This window comes from Haemaphysalis longicornis, unplaced genomic scaffold, assembly GCF_048455015.1.
Source record: "Haemaphysalis longicornis isolate Haplotype H1 unplaced genomic scaffold, Haemaphysalis longicornis Haplotype H1 scaffold_12, whole genome shotgun sequence".
Lineage (NCBI taxonomy): Eukaryota > Metazoa > Arthropoda > Arachnida > Ixodida > Ixodidae > Haemaphysalis > Haemaphysalis longicornis.
The window spans coordinates 66881902-66906286 of NW_027526225.1; the positions used below are offsets into that span (position 1 = coordinate 66881902).

The 24385-nt window shown below is 47.7% G+C and overlaps 1 protein-coding gene and 1 non-coding gene across 2 annotated transcripts in view; one reads left to right on the forward strand and one right to left on the reverse strand.

The window, feature by feature from the left end:
* LOC144162787 (inactive phospholipase C-like protein 1) overlaps positions 1–24385 on the reverse strand; it is a 223663-nt gene that overhangs the window by 193689 nt on the left and 5589 nt on the right. Inside the window, exon 2 of the mRNA XM_077693450.1 lies at positions 10981–11103. Coding sequence (XP_077549576.1) covers positions 10981–11007 — 27 coding nt within the window. The 5' untranslated portion in view covers positions 11008–11103. The remainder of the gene's footprint in view (positions 1–10980; positions 11104–24385) is intronic.
* Positions 22476–22549, forward strand: Trnan-guu (transfer RNA asparagine (anticodon GUU)). The gene has a single exon. It is a non-coding gene; the product is annotated as a tRNA-Asn (tRNA).

Consider the following 24385-nt stretch of genomic DNA (forward strand, 5'->3'; position numbering starts at 1 on the left):
CTGGCTACGAGCAGTAGTGCCTTAAAGGTGTTAATGAACTTGAAATCGACATTGAGGATTTCGTGTAAAATTATCCATTTGACCATTATAAATCGGTATGAGTATGGCCGGGGGGAGAGGTAGCCCATCTTATTCGACCTCCTCGGTTTATTTGTTTAAAGGTGAACTTAAAAAAGACTCTACTGATTTCATTGTAAACAGCATTCTCGTATTAGACATGAAGTGACTTTAGCCGTGCCATTGGCGTGCAAAAAAGGAGGGAAAGGCAAGGGGGCCACCCTCTTCCCGAAATTTGTGAGCTCGGGTGAAGGGGTATATATATATATATATATATATATATATATATATATATATATATATATATATATATATATATATATATATATATATATATATATATATATAATTATACGAGGCCACTAACTTCGCCTATCGTCAAATCAAATAAATAGCCCTGGCAATGGTGTTTTTCGACTCTCAGGCAGCTTGCAGCAATTATATTACGAAGTCGAATTTCTAAAACGGCACTTCGCCTTATTTTAACAAGACAGAGCATTCCCGAAGTTTATATAGTTTGGGTGCCAGGACACGACTTCCTTGAGGGGAATGAGGAGGCTCACGCCGCTGCCCGCGCTTACATACACCGGGCCGTTTCTCTCACGGGGGCAGTCACCCCCTCTTCCATCTAACCTTTCTTGCGCTACACAGATATCTTGGCGGACTACCGACACAAACGGCAAATTTTCCCCATTCCACACCACCAACTCACAAGGGATAAAGCAACAACGTTCAGACGACTTCAAACTAACACGTATCCATACCATACCCTTCTTCATGCCATTTATCCAACAGACCATCAGGCCACCTGCAACTACTGCCCAGCGCCCGGTACCCTATACCATCATGTGGGAGTGCCAAAAAAAAAAAATTAGCATTGGCTAATCTCGGCTATGCCAGGATATACGTAGCGTGAGCTAAGGTTCAGCTGGCTATTCTTAGCTTTCCTGGTTGTCTAGGATTAGCTTGATTATCATGCTTACTGCTGCTTCAATGATATACACACGGTATACGCATTATGTGACACATGTATATTTATCAAGCGGCTCCGGCGCAGCGTCACCAATCGGCCCAAAGATAAGCTGGTTCCACAGGCGCACGCCGGTGTTGCTGCGACGCACAAGCCATCGGTTCCGCACCCGGCCACCCCTCGCATGATCATCAAGTGGCCCGGGCAGCCACGTGCGGAGCGGAGGTCGGCGCGTGGGATGTGTGAGAGACGCCGGGCAGCGAGCAACGTTCTGTGCGCAGTGTGACGTCACTGCTCCTCGCGAATGCGTAGCACGGCTCTCCAGGAGCCTCGCGAAACTGCTCAACCTCGGCGAGCGTAGCTCACGCTACAAAATACCGGAACTGCAACCAATCTCCAACCCCTCCATACAACAGTGGACGGCGCGGGTGACCAGAAAGGACCCTACGTTCCAGCTTGACCTGGTGCAAAGGGCCCGCGCAACCAGCCGCAGCCAGGGGATCCCGGACTAGGGACCCCCTCCACTGGGCGGGGGCCCTGGCAACTGTAATAAAGATTTGATTAATTCATTTTCTGCCCCAAGGTACGCACTAAGCTTGCACTACCTCGGAGTTTGCTACCACGACGATCGGCCGTTTGCGATGCTCTTGAAAGAAAAATGAACAAAACAATCGGAAGATCATGTCGGGTACACCTACGGCGTTAGGAAGTTCGCTTTATTTTCAAATTTGAACTGATTTCGTAATACCCTTTCGGTTTACTGTTTACCTATTGTTTTTACTTTTTTCATGCTTTATTGCTTGTACTGTCCCCTTCATTCGAATTCGTAAGGATGATGCATCGTGACGTGGGTAAGCCTTCGTTATAACGACATCGCGTTATGCGAAATGTTATTTTATTCGAAGTGTTACCTGCAGCACACCCCCCCCCCCCACCACCACCACCAATGCACGTCAATGCGAAGCAACTTATATCCGCTTTTAACAAAGTATCACTTATAACGAAGCCAGTTTCCTCTTCCGAGGACTCCGTTACAAACCTGGTTTAAATACGTATACCCGAACCTGTGAACCAACGGATCTTTTTCTTTTTTTTTTTGTTTCGCTTGAAACCCGGCCTGCATCACACTGCATACGAAATGGAGTAACTGCGCCGTAGTTTCGAGTTTCGACGTAGTTTCGAGTTTCGATGCAGCTTCAAGTATCGGCGTAGTTTCGACGCTTCGCAGCTGAAACGGCTAACAACGACGAGCGCAGAGCTCGGCATCTTGTACGTTTGGAGCGGCGCCAGCAGCATCGCGAAGTTCGAAGGGGAAGCAGAATTCTCCGAGCTAATTCCGCGAAAGAGCACCGCTCGGAAGTAACCTGATACGGCAAAACGACCGTCGTGTTTGAACGGACGACGCGTCGAGCTGCACTTGAGCATCGGGTTTCCGACCAGGAAGTGGCCTCGAAACTCAGCGAGAGACTTGAACGAAAAGGAAATGAACTACAGCACAAATAGAAAGAAATAGCTGGAAATCTGCAAAAAGAACGTAGGGGAGAGGTAATTGTGTGAGAACTCGGGAACGCGGGAAGGTTCGGGCAGAGCAGTAGCTGATGAAGAAGTTCCCAAGTTCCGGGTTCTGCGTCTCAGTTCGGTGATTGCCCTGAGGAAACTTCCGTTTCTTCGCTGTAGCGCCGTACGACGACGACGCCCCTCCCCCCCTTCTCCCCCCTCCCCTCCTCTTCGCAGAAAATACACGCCCCACGCGCCATTTAGCACCACGACGGGTGTCATCGTGTCGTACTATCCATACTCCTATGGATCGTTGTAATCTGCACTGACACAGCACTACGGCCAAATTTAGCAACCCCGTTTTTAGGGGTGAAGATCCTAAAGCCATGGGTCTGTCCATCCCTTGTGTCTCGTGGTACGTGACCGCCGCATGCTTTCGGAGATGTCGCAAAGTGGGCCGCGTTGCACGCGCAAGAACCGGCTGCAACCGGCAGCGCAAACTCGGCACCGGGAGCGCGAGCTTGTCTGTGTTCGCCAACGGAGGCGCGAGCGCACGTGCACTGCGAGGGGGAGATCACGCAAGAGATCACGCCACGAACGCAGGCAGTCGTTCTCGGAGATCGAACGAGACGCAAGGACCTTTGCTCGTTTCCTCTCGTCTTGTTCGGGCACAAGTTCGCCCTAAATAAAAGTTCTTTCTTTACCGTTGTGTCCCATCCTACGTGACAAATTGTGGTGGAGGTGCGGGGTAGTCCTCGATGGCGCGGGGTCTTTCACCAGGTCTGGGCCTGGGAGCATTGACTCCGAAAATAAAAGTTGATTTGTACAATGTACGCACACAGTCTTACGTCTTTCTTATGGGCGAACTTTCACGGGAGAGTTACGGTTACCGATGATCTCCCCCTCTCGAGCTTCGCCCCACTTATCATCATTCATTCCGTGGATATGGCGTGATTTTTTTGTTTCTACTTTTTCTTACACTTTCACCCGCTCCACCCGCGTCGCTTCTTTCCTGCTATCCTTTTGTAGTTGAGTAACACTCGGTGTGACTCGACTCAACCTGTTCATTCTTAATAAGACGTAGCACAGGCATGAATGTTTCCTCCTTTCCTACCCAGGCTAGCAACTGATAGGTTGTACAAGCCTATCTATTTACTGAGGAGCTTACCGTCTTCCTTGTTTTGCTCCGTATATGTGTGTGTGCGTGTGCATGCGCGTGTTACTCGTGCACTGAAACCTATGCCTCTTTTTCTGGTCTCTCACACAAAAATACTCCCAAGTCGCCTATTTTATTTTCCCCCCGCTTCACTACCAGGAAGAGCGTGGCGGTGTCCCCGAAAATGAGCTCCTGCCGAGGCACCTTACTTCGCTTTCCTTCTTGACACGTTGATCAGAAATGAAATGCAGTTGATATACAACAGGCGCCGTTCTGTCGCGTCTCCCAGTACGGGTCAGCGATCTAAGCGAAATGAAGGATGTCGTTTCCCTCAGAAGTTCCAGGAATTGTTGCTTGCACGTAGTGAGTTCCCGATAACAATAATGGCTATACTTGATGTCGTCTGCACAAAATGATAAAAAAAAAATTAGATCCGACTAAGCCACACAGGCGCTGAATGGCGGAGTCTGCCAGTGAGCCCGCACTGGCTGAAGCAGAAAACATAAAGAAATAAATAACCAGGGAAATTATTTTATGCACACTTCAAAGCAACGTATAAAAATCATGCGTACAAGGCATACACTGAGTGGTTATTTCCGTAGTTATTCCCCTCGAGTGTGGAGAAACTACAAAAATAATGGCAGGCACTGACAACATAACCAGCTTTAACGCTTTCTTTAGTTCATACATAGTTTGAAAAATAATGACATCAATGTATCCCAACTAAGGTATTAACTTGGACTAGTTGTTTCCCCAACATCTGGCGAAAGAAAAATAACAAATATATAATGAAAAAAAAATTCAATTTTTGCTTTATTTGAAGTTTTAATGGTACTCGCTGCAGTGGATGGGAAGATAACAATATCCGCTTTGAACGAAGTAACGCTTAAAACGCAGTTCGGCTAGGACCATGAAGTTACGACCACTGCTCTAAACAAGCAACACATTTTACCTTTTGCAGAATCGGGCTTTCCATCCAATACAAAACAAAAAAAAACTTGGCTCATACAGCTGAGATATTTTAACAGCGAAACTGTTTAGCAAATCGTAATTTTTTTGTGTCCAGCAGTTGGCCACGCGGCGACTACCCGGCAGTTAACAAAACCAAGAAAATGCTTAGCGCCAGTGTGGGCGTGCCTCGAGACGACCACCCAGCGTCCCCGGCGAACGTTCACCAAGCCAGGCATACCCACTCAGGGACATTGGCCAAAATTGCCCCCCCCCCCCCCTCAAAAAAAAAAAAAAAAGAATCAACTTCAGCGTCCGCCGTCGTGGCAACATTTGCTCGGAACGAGAAAGACACGCCATAGCGTACGTCCCTCCAAGGTGATTTTCAATGATTATCACTTCAAAAAAGAGGGAAGCTCACACTTATAGCAACAATGATGGAGTACAGGTCGTTGCGGCAGCGAAGAAGAAGCAAATCGACGGCAATCGCGGACTTAAACAAACGTGATAGTCGTGAAGGTTGTGTACAGCTTCGCTGCCTTCAAGTTTTACGCGTTAGTGTGAGCTTCCTTCATTTTTCGAAATCGGGGTGCGTAAGATTATCCCGTTTATATAATCTTAGAACAATATAAAGGCATTATAAGGAAACTCAGAAAAACATCTCTAACCTGAAAGATTTAACGGCTCTCCGTAGTAGCCATCATGTCTATCCTAGCAGACGAAACGAGCCCTGGAGCATCCGTACGTGCCGAACAACTACCCCGAATTTTGAACACGCTTAGTATGATGGAGGTTGATTAAAATACAGTAGCACGCCGAGAGCTGCCTCAAATCGTTTTCTTAATTTGAATCTCGGGACGAAGCTGTTGTCGTTTCCACTTAGTTTTTAAGGCTTCCTGCGTTTCTGCTGCATCAATGAATTGTAACATGTGTTGTTTGCTATTTGTATACATTTTGCTACCTTGATTCAAATTTGTTTATGTCGGGTTAGAGCCCCACAGTGCTCTTTGATGTATCTCGGCTGGATAAAAAGCCACCGTGTCGAATTTGTGCAGCAATTTGGGAGCTTTTCTGTTTGTTGTCGTTGTTTTTCCTTCCTCGACTTTCGTGCTTTGCTATTCGTGGCTATCGTAGTTTGTTGTTGTTGTTGTTGTTGTACACAGTAATTACTGTTTTGATATCTATTTTCGTGATGCATGCGTGTCACTTTTGTGTTCGCTCTTCAGCAATTATGCCTGCATTGTCGCTTGACCATGCTGCCGCCTTGCACTGTAGTGGCGAGTGACCCGTCAAGATAAGCACACTGCTTTTTTTCTTCGGTTCTACCCACTCATACAGGCAAAATAAAACCTTCAATCCTGAAAGCTCTCCGTCCCGAGGACTTCGTTGCAACGAATGTTTGCTGTACTTTGCTGTTTGCTGGAATAAGGTAGCTCGGTCGGTGTTCCTGCCCCATATAGTGTTCTCTGGTGTGGAGGCATGGGGCTGGAATATTTATTACAACTAAGCCACTAATTTCAAATAATTTCAAGCCACTCAAATACCGCAGAGGTAGCAGACGTACAGTGCTAACCTTCCCCGAAAGGCGCAGTTGGTAAGCGGCTGTCAACAACGAGGGTAAAGTTAAATTGTTTCTGTTTTTCAAGTAAAGGGAACAAAACTACAAAGAGTTACACCGTAACAAAGCACACAGTAAGCCAGTGCGTGCGCATGCGTTTTCTGAACCGATGCACTATGTAGTACACTCATGTCTCGTTATTATGGACGCAGTCGTTCCCCAGAAAAATCGTCCATAATGTGAGTCGTCCATAATAACGAATCAAGGTCAAAAGCAGGAACTTAAGGAATATTCGTTTAAGGAAAGCTCGTTTTAGGAAGAATCGCTTAAGGGAACATAAGGGAAAGCTCGGGCCGTTTACTCTTAACACCAGCCATTGCCTCCACCGAACTGAGAAGCCTTGCCTTTTATCTGCGGCGAATATTGGCACGAACTGTTATCATCCTGTTATCTTGTCCTGAGCCTCATGACTTGCCCTTTCCGGCGTATGCCGCACTGGGCAGTCTTGTTTGATGGGGAAAGAGTGCCACCCTGTCTTCACTACCCTAAAGTGTGCTTCGCTGATCAAGAATGTTCTCGATGTAATTCTATGGTACTTGAAGGAAGAGCGTTCCGAGATCGATGCATGCTTTCGGCAAAAAGTAAATTCCTGGTACGCGCTTGGGCCTCGGGGGTCACCAGTCATTTGTTCTACTTTTTACTTTGTGGACCCGTGTCCATAATAGCGACACAAAAGTGCCTGTATTTACACGTTTCGTCCCCAAAATAGCCGTCCATTGTCCGGACTGCGGGTTTCTATATTAACGGGGCAGAATTGCATGGCGAGAGACCGGTCACCGCAAATTTCGTACATATTGCGGTGTGTCCATATTAACGGGGTCCATATTAACGAGACGTGACGTATCGGGCGGTATACACAAGGCACTACAGAGCATCAAGCCGGAAAGTGTGCACAAGGTGTGCTGTTTGCGACAAACAACTGCAAAAAAAAAAAAAAAAAGAAACCCAGAAATTTCACCGAGCGCGAGTGATCTATTGACGTTCTCACTCTCGGAGTACAATCGGATGCATTCCAACGGGATTAAGGGAGAGAATTCGACTACCTTGATCTGTAATGAAAACGAATAGGCCGAAATTGTGTATTCTCGACACATTACCATTGATCACTCTGCATCCAGTCTGTCCCGCCGATGGCAGCAAGCGCTTTCAAATTTAGCGCGAATCCACAGTCATTTTCTCCGTCCTTCACTCAAGGCCACAGGCCCGAAAGGAAAGCCGAAAATGCTCACGCAGGTGCGGAGTCTGGCTTTCCAGCGCATGCAGAGCAAGCCGCCCGTAGAAAGCATTGCGTGACCAGAAGACGTTGGGCGCTCGCTCGCAGCTGGCCCCATTGTCGTCTTTTACTGTCTTCATCGAAGACCCATCGTCGAGGACCATAGAAACGAACGTGAGCGAAAAGGAAGGCCAGCGCTCTGAGCGTCCTCCTGCACGACTTACGATATGGTTACTACAGGGACGAGAGTGGTTCCAGCACGATTTCTGGTGTGGTTTCTATAGCTCGGTCTGGTTTTCTAAAATGCTTGGGTCAGCAACGATAAATTAGGACGACCGTGGCGCACCGCCCGATGTATGGGGGTTATCTGCACACATAACGTGGAGGTTACGTGACCTTCACGTTGCGGTTACGGTCTTCCGGGTCTGCGGTTTCAGTTTCGGCGCTACTGTACCAAATAAATACAGCGCTCAAAACGTATACGTTAAAGCTCCCATTGCTTGACTGTCCTTCCGGCCTTTTGAACTGCCGTCGAGAGAGAGAGAGAGAGAGAGAGAGAGAGAGAGAGAGAGAGAGAGAGAGAGAGAGAGAGGGGGGGGGGGGGGGGGGGCTCTTTAATGTGAACCGATGAGGTCAGCTCTGACAGTGACAAGGCTTCCTACGCCAAACGGTGGGTGACTACAATGATGAGTGGTGAATATTAGACATTAAGGATAGGGCAGAAAAAATACAAACAAGAGACGTTAAAAACGAGAAATAAGGGAATGCTGCTAGCAGAGTCTGGACGTAAAAAATACAATTGAAAAGAAAATCGTTAATGTAAACGCCGAATCAAGATGAAAAGTAAACGGCGCAAAAAAAAAAAAAACACACCAACTCATACAAAATAAATAAAGTAATCCTTTGTTCTAACGAAATCGCTTTACTCGAAATATCGCTTTATTCGAAATTTCTTCTTGTCCCACCCCAAGCTCGTGTGTTCTAGGCCGCATTACTCGAAGCGCGCGCTTGACCCGCTTAGAGCGAAGTGGCGAGCGGAGTCATGCTGTTCCAATGGCAGGTCAACGCAAGCTGGTCTTTTTGCGGCGATTTTCTCGAGCCGATCATGCTCGACTGGCACCCTCCGACTTTAGACAAACGGTCCAAATGCGTGGTAGGGTCACTGAATTTGGTTCCTAGATATTGGTCAATGGCATGGGTGCGACGGTGCGCGAACATCCACACTCCAACCGTGGGATTAGCGGTGTCGTCAACAACGGGCGCTGAAAAATTCTTGTTTTGCAAACTTCACGGCTGCACACGTCGGCGGGAAAAAAAGGGCCCAGTGATCATGAAAAGCCTTCAGAGCACAACTGGTCAGATTTCATGATTGCGCAGTGTGCTCACAATAAGCGGGTAATCGTTTTTTGAGCTCAACGAACACAACCTCAGACTCGAGCCGCGGCATTTGCGGTGCTTTCCAGCGCGAAACTGTCGTAGCGTTCCGTGACGCCCGCACGCCCCACCCTACAACTGGCCACTGCCTTCCCCTCCTCATTCGCCTCGTTGGCGAGGCGTTGGGACGCGAGTCACTGCTCTCGCTCGCCTTGGTGTCAACTCCTCGCAGCCTTGCTGCCAGTTTCGACGTCGCTGCTCCTCCAAAGCTCCTCCAGTCAAAGCTCACTGTCGTTTTGGCACCTTAAAATTTTTTGCTTCACTGAATACATTCGGTTTTGATTCCTCGCAGTTTGGCGCAATTAAAACTCAACATCTCTTGCTTTTCATGAGTGGTCGCTTATAACAACATACCGTTTATAACAATTTTTTTTTGCCATCCCGCTGACTTCTTTATAACGAGGGATTACTGTAGATGGACACCACAGTGCGAAAGAGTACATATCGTGAGACACTTGCTCTGTCTATGATCTAAAGAGATTTGTCCAGCTCAGAGCCTCGTAGTAACCGGAGCAGAACTTTTGTACCCAAGGTACTGTCAGCAGTATTGGCCCAGGGTCCAAGAAAATGACGAAGTTCGAGACTGCTTCCTTGACGTACACGAGAGAGGGAGCTCGCTGCAGTTTTTCGCGGAGCAGCGAATCGAGGGCAGACGCACAGCAAGTGATTTACAGTCTCACGCTCGGCGCAAGCCCGGAACAGGGGGGAATCGGCCCAACCTATCTTAAACTTAAAATTCGAGTAAACGCTACATCCAGGCGCAGTCGCTGCAACACTCTTTCAACGCCGCTTGTTGAGGCCGCGTGGAAAGCGGAAGTCACAATGCGGATCAATAGCCTGGTGTGGTGGATACCTGCGGTGACGGCCCTGCCGCTCCGGCATTTGTGCAGGCCATCCGCTTGCGAGGATAAGGGCGTTGCTTTCCTCTAGGGAGAAAGGAAGCTGGGTCGTATTGCTGAGCAAGTGGCCTGCGCTGGCGGCTGCGTCGGATCTAGCATGCCGCGTATGCCTTGTATGCCCGAGTGACCAGGCGCCACTGAATAATAGGGAGTTTTAGTATAGTGTTTTAGCTGTGGCGTTAACGTTTGCGCGCCGCAATCGCAAACAGATAGCGCCTCGTGACGCGACGGTTAGCGTGCCCGCTAACGCTATGGGCGCGCTAAAGTGGTGCTTTCCGCTATACTAAAACTCTGATTGATTGTAGGGTTTAACGCGCCGACGCAACGCAGGCGATGAGGCGCGCCGTAGTGGAGGGCTCCGGGTTAATTTTGACCACCTGGGGATCTTTAACGTGCGCCGAAATCTCGTACACACGGGCGTTTTTGCTTTTCGCCTCCATCAGAAAAGCGACCGCCGCGGCCGGGAATCGAACCCGCGACCTCTTGCTCAGCAGCGCAACGCCTTAGCCACTGAGCCACCGCGACTAAAACTCTCTAATGATGCCATGACCTTCGCGCACTGCCATTGTGTGAATGTCGGCAATTTCACATACAGACTAGTTTCGGTTGTAGTGAAACTCTCGCAGGGCTTGTAAGGCGCTACGCGAGTCAAGGAATATTACCCATTGCTGGGTAATTACCCGTCACCCATTGCGTAATGGGTAAACATATCGCCTCTCGCACACCCTTCACACATCGTGCCAACTATGTTCCTTGTTCTAATCATCTTACTGGTGACGTTTGCTCGTTTCAACAGCGGCATTGGCGGCCTGCCACTGCTGTCGTTGTTTACCAGTACCGAAATTTCGTCGCTGCCGTTCCCATTGCATCTTGTTTTGCCGCCTTTTGGCCCTGCCCTCGCGTAATACTGCATCCTGCAACAACGCGCAAAAGCTGAGGCGGGAAGCTTAATCGAGAGGCCAGATAACGGCCACGTCGGGCGGGGGCAGGGATGCGAACGTATCGCCACAGCAGCCATTTCTGCCACCGGCTCGGGACTCGGCTTGGGACTCGGCATGGGGTCCCCTTCTCCACACGTTCTCTGTCGTTCTCCGTTTTTCCGCCGTTTTGTGTCCACGGATCGACGGCGCAAAGTTTCGCTGGAATGTCCCAGTGAGGTTCAGAGAAGGCATGAAAACCCGCACTCACCACCAGTGGATTCGACATGGCTCCCATGAACGCTGGCCTCTTGTCTCCCGCCCTTCATTTCCCGCCGCACGGCGACGCTGCAGGCAGGGCGACGTCGACCCCGTTTCAGGCACCAGCCGAAACCTGCGTGCAAAATGAGGCATCAGTCAGCGCGAACTGCAAGTACTTTACAAAACGAAAAAGCGTTAATTGAAAACAAATTGTCTCGTTAACGCGAGGAACATGCATGCGTGATCTTACCTCCGGAGCCGTCGCAGGCTAATTGCGCCCCTCGTGCTTAAAGCGCTTAAGATAAAGTGCCATTCGGGCCCCGTAGCACGTGGTAAAAGCAGCGCCCGTAAGTCCTTAGCTTAATTAGGCGATCGTAACATGTTTGCCGCAAAGCATGACTGACCTCGAACGTGAAGGAGTCTTCACGAAGAGAAAATGAAGCACAATTACTTGGGCAATCACGCAGCACACTAGGTCACTTTTACTTGGATATATATATATATATATATATATATATATATATATATATATATATATATATATATATATATATATATATATATATATATATATATATATATATATATATATACAGAAAGAGAGAGAGATGGCCAGATTGCACAACACTATAACAAAAAAATTCGCAGTTTCGCGGATTTAGATTTTCGTGTCTGTCAATGTGCACCTATAGTTAGAGTCAATGTGAACCTAAATGTGCACCTATTGATTGATTATGCGGTTTAACGCGCTTAAGATACACCTGGGCTACGAGGTGCTCCGTAGTGGAGGGGCTTCGGATTAAGCTTGACTACCTGGTGATCTTTACCGTGCGCCGAAATCTCGACGCCCGGGAAAGGCAGCCACCGCCACCGGGGTTCTAACCCGAGTCCTTGGGCTCATAGCTGCAGTCATATTTGTTTATAAGCGATACGATCGACAGAGGAAACTTCACTGAGGGTTAAAAAAAACAAGCCCAGTATTTAGCGATTATCTACCAAAGTCTTGACGTTGACAGGCTCCTTTGCTATGGCTTTCCGGACCGAATCAGAAAGCCCTGATGAGAAGGCGGTATACTTGGCGGCTACGCCCCTAGATAGAAGGCGTTATTGTCTTCACGGGCAATGACGCCCCACAAGGGGGACCGCGAGAGCGTGTCTGCTCAAAAGCGTGTCCGCACGCCAGCCTTCCGGAAGCTTGTATTGTAATGGTTCTCGGGAAGTTATTCCTCACTTACACACACCGACGCAGCTGCCATATCCCATTGACCCAACCTGGCTGACTCTCGCCTGCACTTTCGAGGAGCAGCTAGCTCTAGTGCAATACATCAAAAACACACCAGAGCTGAGTTCAGCATTCACTGAAGACGACCTGTAATTGGGTTGTCTGAACCACCCTTGGTTCTAAATAAAGTTCTCTCTCTCTCTCTCTCTCGGGAAGTTCGCACAGGTCTACGCAGGGTCGAAACTATTGGCGATACTACTTAGTAGGGCAACAAACACAACATCGTGTCAAAGAATTCCGGATGAGACGAAAAGACGCTCGAAAGCAAATACAGAAAGCACTCGTTATAATGTAGCAATAACGTTATAATATAGCGTTACAACGGTATAATCACCCGTTATATTTATGGCACGTTACAGTTATAGTTACGGCCTTGTTATGGCAATCGCGTGTTTACTTTTTAACATGTTTTAGTTGTGTCATTTTTCCATCTCTTTTACAAAATTCTTGTCTGGCGTTCCTTTTGGCGTGCACCCCTTTTGGCATTCATGTACAGTATCTATGCCTTTGTTGTGTTCCGACCAGAAGATAGAAATTTTCTATTTCCGATTGTAACCCCGCAAAATGCAAGGACCACATGGTCCTTTAGGATATTTGAATAAAAAGAAAACTTTATTATCCCTTCTTAAAGAAAGTTCCGAGGAGCGCGAAAGCTTTCTGACGCCAAAAGTGCGTCAAAACCTTGGCTAAAGGAGCATCCAGCCTTCGCTAAAAAAACATCTAGCCTTCGCTAAAGAAGCGTCAAAACCTTCGCCAAAAAACCATCCAGCTTTTACTAAAAAAGCGTCAAAACCTTCACCAAAGAAACGTCCAGTCTTCGCTAAAAAAGCGTCAAAACCTTCGCTAAAAGAACGTTTAGCTTTTGCTAAAGAAGCGTCAAAACCTTCACCAAAGAAGCGTCCAGTCTTTGCTAAAAAAGCGTCAAAACCTTCGCTAAAGGAGCGTTTAGCCTTTACTAAAAGAGCGTCAGAACCTTCGCCAAAAAAGCGTTTAACCTTCACTAAAAAAGCGTCAAAACCTTCATCAAAAAAACGTCTAGCGTTTGCTAAAAGGGCGTCAAAACCTTCGCTAAAGAAGCGTCCAGTTTTTGCTAAAGAACCGTCAAAACCTTCGCCAAAAGAGCGTCCAGCTTTTATTAAAGAAGCGTCAAAACCTTCGCCAAAAAAGCGTCCAGCTTTTGCTAAAAAAGCGTCAAAACCTTCGCCAAAAAGCGTCCAGTTTTTATTAAAGAAGCGTCAAAACCTTCGCCAAAAAAGCGTTTAGCTTTTGGTAAGGAGCGTCAAAACTTTCGCTAAAGAAACGTCCAGCTTTCATTAAAAAAGCGTCAAAACCTTCGCCGAAGGAGCGTTTAGCTTTTGCTAAAGAAGCGTCAAAACCTTCGCCAAAAGAGCGTCCAGTTTTTACTAAAAAAGCGTCAAAACCTTCGCCAAAAGAGCGTCCAGCTTTCGCTAAAGGAGCGTCCAGCCATCGCTAAAGGTGCGTCCAATCGATAGTCTAACCTTCAAAGGCCCACATGGGAAGCGAAGAACGAACCAATGGGGCAGTTTTTTGTGCGCTAATTAAGCGCACCTACGAACGATCAAAATGCCCATTGATAGGTGGCTTATGAGATAAAGGCATACTATTGTACTCCTTCATGGTCGATGCGTAGTGCATTGTCTAGAACTATTCATTTTTCGCGATTTTCAAGTAACCGTTTTGATGGAATTTAAGCCCAGTTTCATATACGCGCCGTCTGTCCAGAGATCTTATCAGAGCGTTTCGGTCGACCAACCAGTCTACGGGGAAATCCATTAGTTTTTTGACACGACGCCATCGCTCACACTAAGGAATTCCTCAGGACCAAAAAAAACAACATTGTTCTAAGTTGCACTTTGTTAAAGACAAAATCATTGGCTGAACCGCTGCACGGTTCAGTACGTGGTAACCGGTTCACGAACCGGTTTGGCGTAACCGGTTCATGAACCGGTTCGAATTATCAGCGAAGCGAGAAAGAAAAAAAAAAACGTTTAGTGGTTCAAAGCGACCCCAAAATAAAATGCTCATAAAAATTAAAAAACGCCGTTTTCCCCAATTACAGTGGTGCAATTAAAAAAAAAACTTCGACAATTTCGCCAGCGATTGGGGAAAACAAATTAAGTACGGCAAACACACTAGCCCCTTTCTCTCACAGACCTTACGTCGTCCTAGTTTGGAGTGTTTTCACCAGAGATGACACAGGCATGTCCGGTCGACATTTTTATCGTGAAAAAAAAAATTTGAGTGCCACTGGTTCCGGTTGGAGTAACCGCTTATGCATAATAAAACTTGACTGATTGCAGTGCTTCCTGTTAATTTGCAGAACACTATCATCAGTAGCTGGCCATCAGCACTTTGTCTTCATCTCTGTAGATACCCCTTATTATCGCCTGTGTCCGCTGCTTCTTCGCTCGAGCGTCGTAATAAAAGGTCGATCGGAACATCGGCCTATCAGTCGACCTCGGACTTTCCATTCCATTTCAAATGTAAAACTCGCCAAAGCCATTCGAGTCACAGGCGCGTTCGACGAATCACGCGAAATTCGAAACATTTATCGTTGGTAAACAGAAACTATCGTAGCTGTTTGCCGCATGTTTTTTCAGTGAACACTTTGCATACTTTTGAAAAAGATTATGTAATTATTTTTGATTTGCAGAAGGAATTTTTTCCTTTCCAGTAAAAAAATGCGAAAATTGCCAAAAGATCGGGACATGTTTTTCTGCAGCTAAACAAGCTTCGGATTTAGATATTTCAGTATTTTTCGTCCCTGATTTTTCATTCTTCGTTCCAATTTTAGTTTTGTAGAAGGAATGGTTGAATTTGAAAAAAAAAATGCACTGCATTACAGAGTAGTCGGGCATTTTTCTCCAATTTGATAGCCAATATAATGAAAGGCCATCTTGTTTCTTTTTTTTTATTCTAACGTTTCCAAATAGAAGACAATCTTACTCATTATCATATGCCTTCAAAAACGTGTCCGTTATTTGTGTTGTTTTGTAGCTACAAAACGCGAATTATAGACCTTGCTAGATGCATTGCGGTGACATGCTAGTGTGGTTTTTAAAACGAAACGTTTATCAGCGGGACCGATGACCGGTTTATCTACCGAAGACCTCTGATAAGATCTCTGAACACACGGCGGATGCGTGAAACCGGGTTTCCATTTTGTAAAAACAGTTACTTCAAAATCGCGGGAAAGGAACGGTTCTAGATAAGACAATACACGCCTGGATTATGAAGAAGGAGTAAAATAGTATACCTTTGATTGATTGTGGGGTTTAACGCGCCGACGCAACGCAGGCGATGAGGCGCGCCGTAGTGGAGGACTCCGGATTAATTTTGACCACCTGGGGATCTTTATCGTGCGCCGAAATCTCGTACACACGGGCGTTTTTGCTTTTCGCCTCCATTAGAAAAGCGGCCGCCGCGGCCGGGAATCGAACCCGCGACCTCGTGCTCAGCAGCGCAACGCCTTAGCCACTGAGACACCGCGGCGGGTAAAATAGTATACCTTTATCTCAAAAACCACGTATCGGCATACATTGGATCGTTCGTAGATGCGTTTACTTAGTGCGAAAAAAATCGTCGCATGGGTTCGTTCTTCGTTTTGCGATTTGAGAATTCGAAGGTATGACGATCGATTGGACGAACTTTTAGCGTAGGTTTTGACGCACGTTTGGCTCAAATGTGGTGTTTGAGAGCTTTCGTGCTTCTCTCAGCTTTGTTTTTGGAAGGGATGGTGAATTTTTAACAAACTTCTGACGTCAACGCAAGAAAAGAAATGGCCGTTACAAACTTGTCCACTGTACGCATCCTGAGAAACTAACGGTTATACCAGTCACCAAGGCGCGGCTTTCGCTGTCTTCTCAGTGATGAAACGTTTAGTTATGTGAAAGATCGGACAAAGGAAGGGACTTCGAGAAAAAAAATTGTTCTTATTCGATGGCTGAAGGCCGCGAAAACGGGCACAGATTATTAATGTGTAATGGTGGTGTTGGTGGTGGTTGTTGTGGGATCGGGCGGCGTTAGCCTGGTTGGATATGCCGGCAATTGCTCCGCCCAGGATCCTCCTAATTAGCCAAAGGTAGTGTCCTTTTACCAGAAGTTTGCCAGCTCCGTATTCTCAAGGAAGCTCAGGAGAAGGCGTCACACGTCTCTTCGCAGCATCCAATGTCCCCCTTGGAAAGACGATGTGGCCCAGAGTGCTCTGTGGGGCTGTCAGCTTTCGAATCGCTGAGAGCATTGCAGTCCGCTCGACATCATGCTCTGGGCAACACATTACGTAGTGGTGTACATCCCCTATCACTGCACATGATGAACACGGGGGGATCGCACGAGGCCCACTTTGAATAGCCACACCGCGGCCTTCACCGAGCCCGTTCGGATGCGGTAGCTATGTTGCCTCCGATCTTGTAAGCCCATTTGTGACGCAAGGCTGGTGATAGGGATTTCCCAGAAACTTGAAATGTTCGGCCACTGTTCGCCTGAACTCGTTCCAGTGATTGGGGGAAACTTTAACTGCCGGTGCGAATTGCAACGCACTTCGTGCCATCTGATCAGCGGTCTCATTGCCCTTGACGCCAACATGGGATGGAACCCATTGAACCGCACATTGAAACCCTTGCTGCTAAGTCCTTGCACAAGCCGTAAGGAACGCTGACAGTCCTTTTTCGTGGGGATCCCACGCTGCAAAAGTTGTAGTGCGCTTTTGAGTCAGTCAGAATTACAACTTCCTGCGGCTTATACGACTTAAGTTTTCTCAAAGCAGCCGCGATGGCAATGCACTCGGATTCGGTGGAGGGCACCACATGATCCAGGCGTGCTGCCCAGGAAACCTGGGCATCAGGAATGATATACGCCACTGCACTAACCCCTCTGTACGTATCGACTGAGCCATCCGTAAAAATTCGAAGGTTATTGGAATAAGTGTTCTCCAAATGTTCAAGAACCAAAAATCTGGCTGCTTCCACTGGCGTGTTTCGCTTGACTCTCATGTGAGGAACATGTAGCTGACACTGCAGGCTCTCGTAAGACCATGGTGGCATTGAGATGGGAAGTTTCCGTGTAACCTCTGTGCCGAATAATTCAATACGAAGTGATGGGACTTTTCTTTTTGTTATCCCTAGGAAATCAACATACATTGTCGAATTTCGTGCTCCGAAGCTATGTCTGTGCTGTGAGGTGCACGGTGCATTGAAAAGGGCAAAAAAATTGTGAACGCCTGAGAAGGTTTAAAAACCGCGAAATATCAGCACATAGGCGTTTTCGTTTTTCGTCCACAGAAAATGGCCGTCGGCGGCGGAGATAAAACATGCATCCTTTCAGCGCCTTTTCCACTGAACCCCTGGTGCGCATAATCCCAATAGCGTGTCCTTTTTTAAGGAAAGGACCAAATGAAACAAGGAGGCACGTTTAGGGTTCAAGCCTTCGAAGTTGCACATTGCAGCAGTATTGCTGCCTGAATGCTACTATATACAGTGGCAACGAAGGAAGGGCAAGTCCATGCTAGGATGCCGAAAGTGTGCCATTTCTTTCGCACAGCCTTGCACCCTGCACGCGCAACCAGCAGCAACATACCATTGCAACAGTTGTGTGCATACATTTCTGGCCGTTTCGACCACGTATACAGGGTTGATTGCGTTGAAATTGCTATGGAGAGGAAAACTGCGCGAGAGGTTACGAAGTTGAATTTGCATGGAAGAGAACAGCCCGGATGACATACAGTGCGCATTAACGACAACGAGGGGTCCAACCGGTTTGTCGGGAACCAATAACCGTTATTTATTTTTCGGTTCAATTTCAGTTCGGGTTCAGCGGGCTCCAAAAATCATGATTCGTTCAGGTTTAGTTCCGGCAAAAAGACCGGTTCCGTTGCGGTTTTCGGTTCGGGTCGATTTCGGTTCGACACCTTGATTGGATATGATTGATGGGAAAACAAAAAAAAAAAAAGTATGCACACCACCGTCTAACGACGACGACGGTTTAAGGCGAAGCTTTGTCGTGATGGATTCTCTGGTTGGCCGGTCCCACACTGCGAGTATGTGCTACTCTGCAGGGACGCACCGCTTTTCTAGAATACCCGCAGCAACTCTCGGCTGTGCACTCCGTAGGCCTCACGTTGGGGTTTGGGGTGCACGGCGCGAATCGGTACCGGTTGCTTGTCGTTCAGTGAGCAATTGTTTGAGTGGTTGTTGCCGGTTTGAGGTATTAAAGCTCAAGACGTTGCGTTAGGCCTAACATCCTAAACCTCAAAATGATAAGTTAGGCCTATCGTCTTGTGGCTAACAGCCTTGCAGCACGCAGCGAAACGTCATTCTTCTCGTGACAGATTCTTTGGTTGTCATCGGAGTTTTCAAAACCTCTTCGGCCAGGTCGAAATGGAGCAATCAGATAGACGCCGGCTTCACAACGTCAAGAACCCAGGGTCGATTCCGGCCGCGGGAAGCGTCTTTTTTTCTTTCACTTCTACCACGATCATTAATCATCATCATCAGAGAAAGTTGGCTTTCCTGCAGGGTGTACTGGCATACAGCGGCATCGGTGGGTACAAAAAAGTGCAAAAATAGTTGGTGGATTGAGGTGATTTAGTACTTGATGAGCCACTTCATGAATACTTCACTGGTCATTTTCTCTGCGAGGATCTGTGCTCCTCTGTGGGTATGTTTTTTCCCCCGAACATCAGCTACATCGCATACGCACGAGCGCACTATCCTAGCAAGGACAGCTTGTTTATTAAATGGAGTCTCTATACAGCTCTTGAGAGGACTAGATCACGGTGTAAGAATATTCTTACACCGTGGACTAGATACATTCAAACTCCACGTTGGGAGCTCTAAAGAACCGCACTACAAGTAAAAGCAGAGTATGTATGACTTCCTTTGAAGAATTTCTGCGTCACAATATTTGCACCGTTTATATAGTAGGAAGGAAGATATTCAATTTAATTCTTTTGTCGTGGCAGCTTAATCAAGGCTTAATCGAATTCCAGATTTTGCATCCATTAGAAGAATTTGCAGTACCCTTGTCTGGAGAGTCAATTGAGTTTTTCTTTCCTGCTGGCAGTCCTAATGCACACTTAATCTCATCACAGACTTTGCACCCATCAGAAGAGCTTGCGGAAAAGAGTCAATTTTATTTTTTTCGTCAGGACACAGTTAATGCAGACTCTTCTGAAGGCTGCTGATTCTGTCGCAAGATTGTGCCCTCTCAAGTATATAGGACTTATATGTATATTTATAGTACTTCTTGAACATAGAATTGAATATATGTACGCAATACTTCTTGTATATATGCGTGTACCACTGTCTGCTTAGGATAAAGCCTCGAAAATAAACTTCAGACGAAACTTTCCAAACACACAACAATGACGCCCCTAAAAGCTGCATTCCCCTACAGCCGACACACAAGGTGATGGTACACGCAGGTCGGGGCCACGGATTCGGAGAGAAAAACACTCGACCGACCAAGGTTTCCGATGCCTCAAGGCAGCGAATGGCCGGCAAGAAAAACAAACCGCAGACACAGCTCGACGACAGAGCTATGGGATACCACTGGCGAGAAACACGACGCTATATGGCCCATGAATTACGTTTCGCCTGCACCGGCATGCCACGACGGGGCGCGCGCGACAGAGGATGAGCTAGAGCTCCGCGCGACCTCTCCAACATACGTCATTCCCTTCTCTTACATTACGTATCTCTCTCCGGTGTATGCCGCGCCGGTACGGAGAAGCCGGCTATCTTTGGACACGTTTCATTGCTCTCGGCTTACCGCCACGCGTGCCCGTGTACTGTCGTATATGGTTGGGAGAACACTTGACGCTCGATCATTCGTTTTAATTGCCTTTTATGTGCGCGCAAGCTCTCTATCTCCCGGCCGTTGTGCTTGCAGCGACGACGTCTGCGACCCGAAAGCGAAGAAAGTAACCTTCGTTCGTCGACGGGTAACCCCATACGCGAAAGCCATTAGCATCGCGGCAACGACGCGCTACAGCCCCCTGGGGCGTCGCTTGCGAGACGACTTTTGGCTGCTCTCATTTGGTCTCCAACTGGTTAGTTTGTGCCACGCGGCCCGCTCGCATCTCTAAAATGTGGGCATTCACAAAGTGGGGTTTCAGTGTCCTTCCGCCCCAAGTGCACTTGGGGCTTAAGGGCGCACTTGCACCTACACTCCACGTCTGTGTCGGGTGTGCCATCATGATGGCACATCACAGGGGGTGTCAGTGTCCTTCCGCCCCAAGTGCACTTGGGGCTTAAAAACACACTTGCACCTACACTCCACGTCTGTGTCGGGTGTGCCATCATGATGGCACATCACATAGGGGGTGTCAGTGTCCTCCGCCCCAAGTGCACTTGGGACTTAAACACACACTTGCACCTACACTCCAAGTCTGTGTCGGGTGTGCCATCATGATGGCACATCACAAACTGGGTGTCAGTGTCCTTTGCCCCAAGTGCACTTGGGGCTTAAGGGCGCACTTTCCCTTACACTCCACGTCAGTGTCGGGTGTACCATCATGATGACACACCCGACACAGACCGTAAGGACTAGGCCTAAGCTTTTTAATGGGTGTTACACTGTGTCGGGTAATCACTGACGCGAACCAGCAAAGGGTTATTGACACGGTATTGACATGACAAGACGCATTTGATCTTGATTACGGAGAAAACAATGATAAGGCATGTGCCGACGAGAACTTCTTCTTAGTTATCATTAGGTACGAGGGACAAAAAGAACCTAGAGGTCTTTTATTTGCGTGACGCAAACAATGATGGCTTCTATGTGAAAGTAAAACGATCGAATGAACGCAACTTGTCGAGGTAACTGATAGTTGTAAACGTGAGGGCGTGCTGAGAAAGCACGAGGTTTACAAGCAGGGTTCGTCTATTGCGCTAAAAACAGCCCGCTTTTCCCTTCGTTTCCTGGCCTTTGTCTTTTCACAATACGGCCCGAATGAGAGACGATTACTGAACACATTACCCCGTGTTTCAGATTGGACATGTGATACGCCGTGTACGAGAGAGACCTGCTATTATTGGCGCAATGAAGGGCTGCGTATTGCGGTACAAGCGAAAAAAGAAAACATGGCTTGGGTTGGCTAGGGTTGGCTTTGTTTGGATTGGCTCGTCCCTTGAATGAAAAGGACACGGATGTGAGATGTAGCCTTGGTCAACTTACTCTACCAGATTAAAGTCTATAATGCGTCGAGTATGTTCTGAGCTTTCTGGTTGATTTATCACGCTAATTTTTTCAACGGCAAAAGTGCGTTCAAACTTTCTTTCCCTTATACCATCCTTCATCCCACGCTGATTGGCTGTCGTTGGCTGCGACGACACACTGACGAGTTTGCAACGGTGAATTTAGCATTTTGCTAGCACTTTTACACCGTGCAAACTGTGCATGAACAAACAAAAAAATCTGTATTTTTCAAAAGTAGAAATTAAAAAAATCGGTAATATAACGAAAATCAAGATTTCGACGGCTGGAATAGCCCTAAACTAAATCGCGCCCGCGTGTGACGTCATTGTGGCCATTGGCACGGGGGCTCAGGACTATGGTGCCTAGAATACTAGGCGCTAAAGCTGAGCACCATATTCTGAACGGCGCATGGTGTTATCTACACTAACGCCTATTGTAGATAAACTAAAGGGGCTGATTCCCTCTGAGGAGTCCAATAATTGATTACATGGTTTCACAGTGTATCCGCAAATAAAACGACCAAGTCCCTTTACTGTCCCTTTCAAAATGGCACGTAAGAACGGCATGTCAAGTTTCGAACTTCGCGGTAAATAACACGCGAAAGTAAAAAAAAAAAAAATACTTGCTTGGTAAGTTGTGTGAAAAAAAAAAAAAAGAAGAAGAAGCCTGCTCGCGGGCGCGCTTTTCGCGGAATTATTATGAAGCGGCTGATTTTTTGGGACTTATGGTATCGAAAACAGACTCCTGCATTCGTCTGTGTTCTGTGCGAGGGCGCGCGCCCGAACATCGCCCCGAAAAAAAAAAAAAAAAGGAAAGGAAAAGAAAAAAAGAGCTTAGCGGCACTGTTCTTTTTATTTGTGCAAGTGTTCCCTTCTCGGGACTCCCTTTTTCTTTTTCTTTCATCCTGTTCACTTAACAGATAAAGCAGCTGCCCAAAAGATCATCTGCGAAAGTGTCAGCTGAACACTTGTGTTTTCCCTCTCTTCCACGGCCTCGTTCTCCGTCCCGCCTCCGTGGCGCAATCGGCTAGCGCGTTCGGCTGTTAACCGAAAGGTTGGAGGTTCGAGCCCTCCCGGGGGCGCTTCTTTTTTTTTCTTTTTTTGAGGTTCTTTCACCGAAATATTTATTCCTAATCTGACTTAAGCACTCCTCGCGCAGCACTTCCGCTTGGCATTTTAATTAGTTGGTAGATTTAATCCTTACGATAAGGCGGATGTAGATAGCGACCAAACGGAAAGTACGCTAAGCGAACATTCTCATGCTCATCTAACAAACTTTCCTCATCATCAACTCGTACCCCTTATCAACGCCCTGTGGCAAAATAAACGCTCAGAAAAAAAAAACGAAAAGTCTTTCAGCGATATGTAACGGTCGTTTGACGCTGGTGATTAAAACAACAAAATTAAAAAAAAAAACACGAAATAACAAATTCGCAAAGGTTTACCTGAACCAGCCTCCTTACGCGATAACTAAAAAAAAACAGAAAAAAGATGAAATAAAAAAATTTCCCCCACCTCCCCGAAGGGAATCGTGAGGAAGTGCGAATGCATTTCTTGCGCCGAGAGTACACGGCGTAGTAATTCTGCCATCGCCTTGAGAGGCGCAGTACCGGCGAGGGGGAGCTGTCAGGCGAGGGGAGAGGCGCGCGCCGAGGGTGAGTGCAAACCTAACGGGGGGAGAGGCGCGCCAGCTGCAGAGCATGTGACGTCACGGCGCGAGGAGAGGGGGAGCAGACGCAAAGGCGCCAGCGCGTCGTCACGTGGGAGTGTGACGTCACGGCGCGAGGAGCGGTGCGGGAGCCGGCGCGGGCGCGCGCAGCCACGGCGCGGGAGGCGGAGCGCGCGCGGGTCGCGTGGGGTGTGACGTCGCTGCGCCGTTGCTACAGACGCTCCTCTCCGCTCCTCGCGCCGTTGCTAGGGGAGAGGAGGAGGAGCAATGCGGACGGCGGAAGGTTCGGGGTCGCTTATAAAGTGCATCGCACTTAAAACTCTGAAATCTTCCCGACTATGCGGATACGGATCACGTATACATGACCTATGATAATGTTCAGACCCTAAACGACCACCCAGTTGTCTTTTGTTTTCATTTCCATGCTTTTTAAGCAGTATCACGAATTGTTTGCCCGTGGGGTAAAAGGAGGTGACCTGGACGCGTTAGGGTAATTGGTGAATATAGCTTGCGGTACAAAACATTTATCGGTAGTAGTTATTTCATGGTATGTATATTTAGGGGACTCGGGCATCCATTACCCTCCCCCCCACCCCCTTGCCCCTGCGTACACCAGTGTCTGCCAATAATATGGAGAGAGGTGATTTAATAAATATGCCTAAGCACTTTACTCTATCTGGTGTCAAATGTTTTTAACAGCGAAGATGTTTAGCAAATCGTAACCTTTCTTGTCCGCGGTTAAAAATACAAGAAAGTTCCGATCGAGCGCACGTGAGCGCGGGCTTCGCGGTGGCTGCCCGGCAGTTAACAAAACCAAAAAATGCCTAGCGCTCCCGTGTCCGTGCTTCGCGGCGACCGCCCAGCGCCCCCGCACACGTTCGTCAAGCCAAGCATACCCACAGGGTTCATCTAACTCTGCCATTGTAGAGATAATGTCCATACTTTCATAGCGGGCACGAGGGGCCCGACTGTTCCTCACAGATCCCACGTTATCATTCGCAGCAGCAACCCTCACGCAGCAATCCTCCGCAACTTCCAGCTCCATACGGCTTTCATGGAGTGTGAATGCCTTGAACTGACATCGCTGCTACACAAGCGGTGCCAGACCGCGCACTGCTCTCTATACGCCTCGAGATTCGCGATCGCTGCGCCGCCTGCCGCCGCTTCTCCGCGGCGTTTGCGGGATTAGCGCTGCGTGGCTGATAGGTGGTCATGCAGTGTTTTGGTTCTCTTTCGCTTCTCTTTGCCT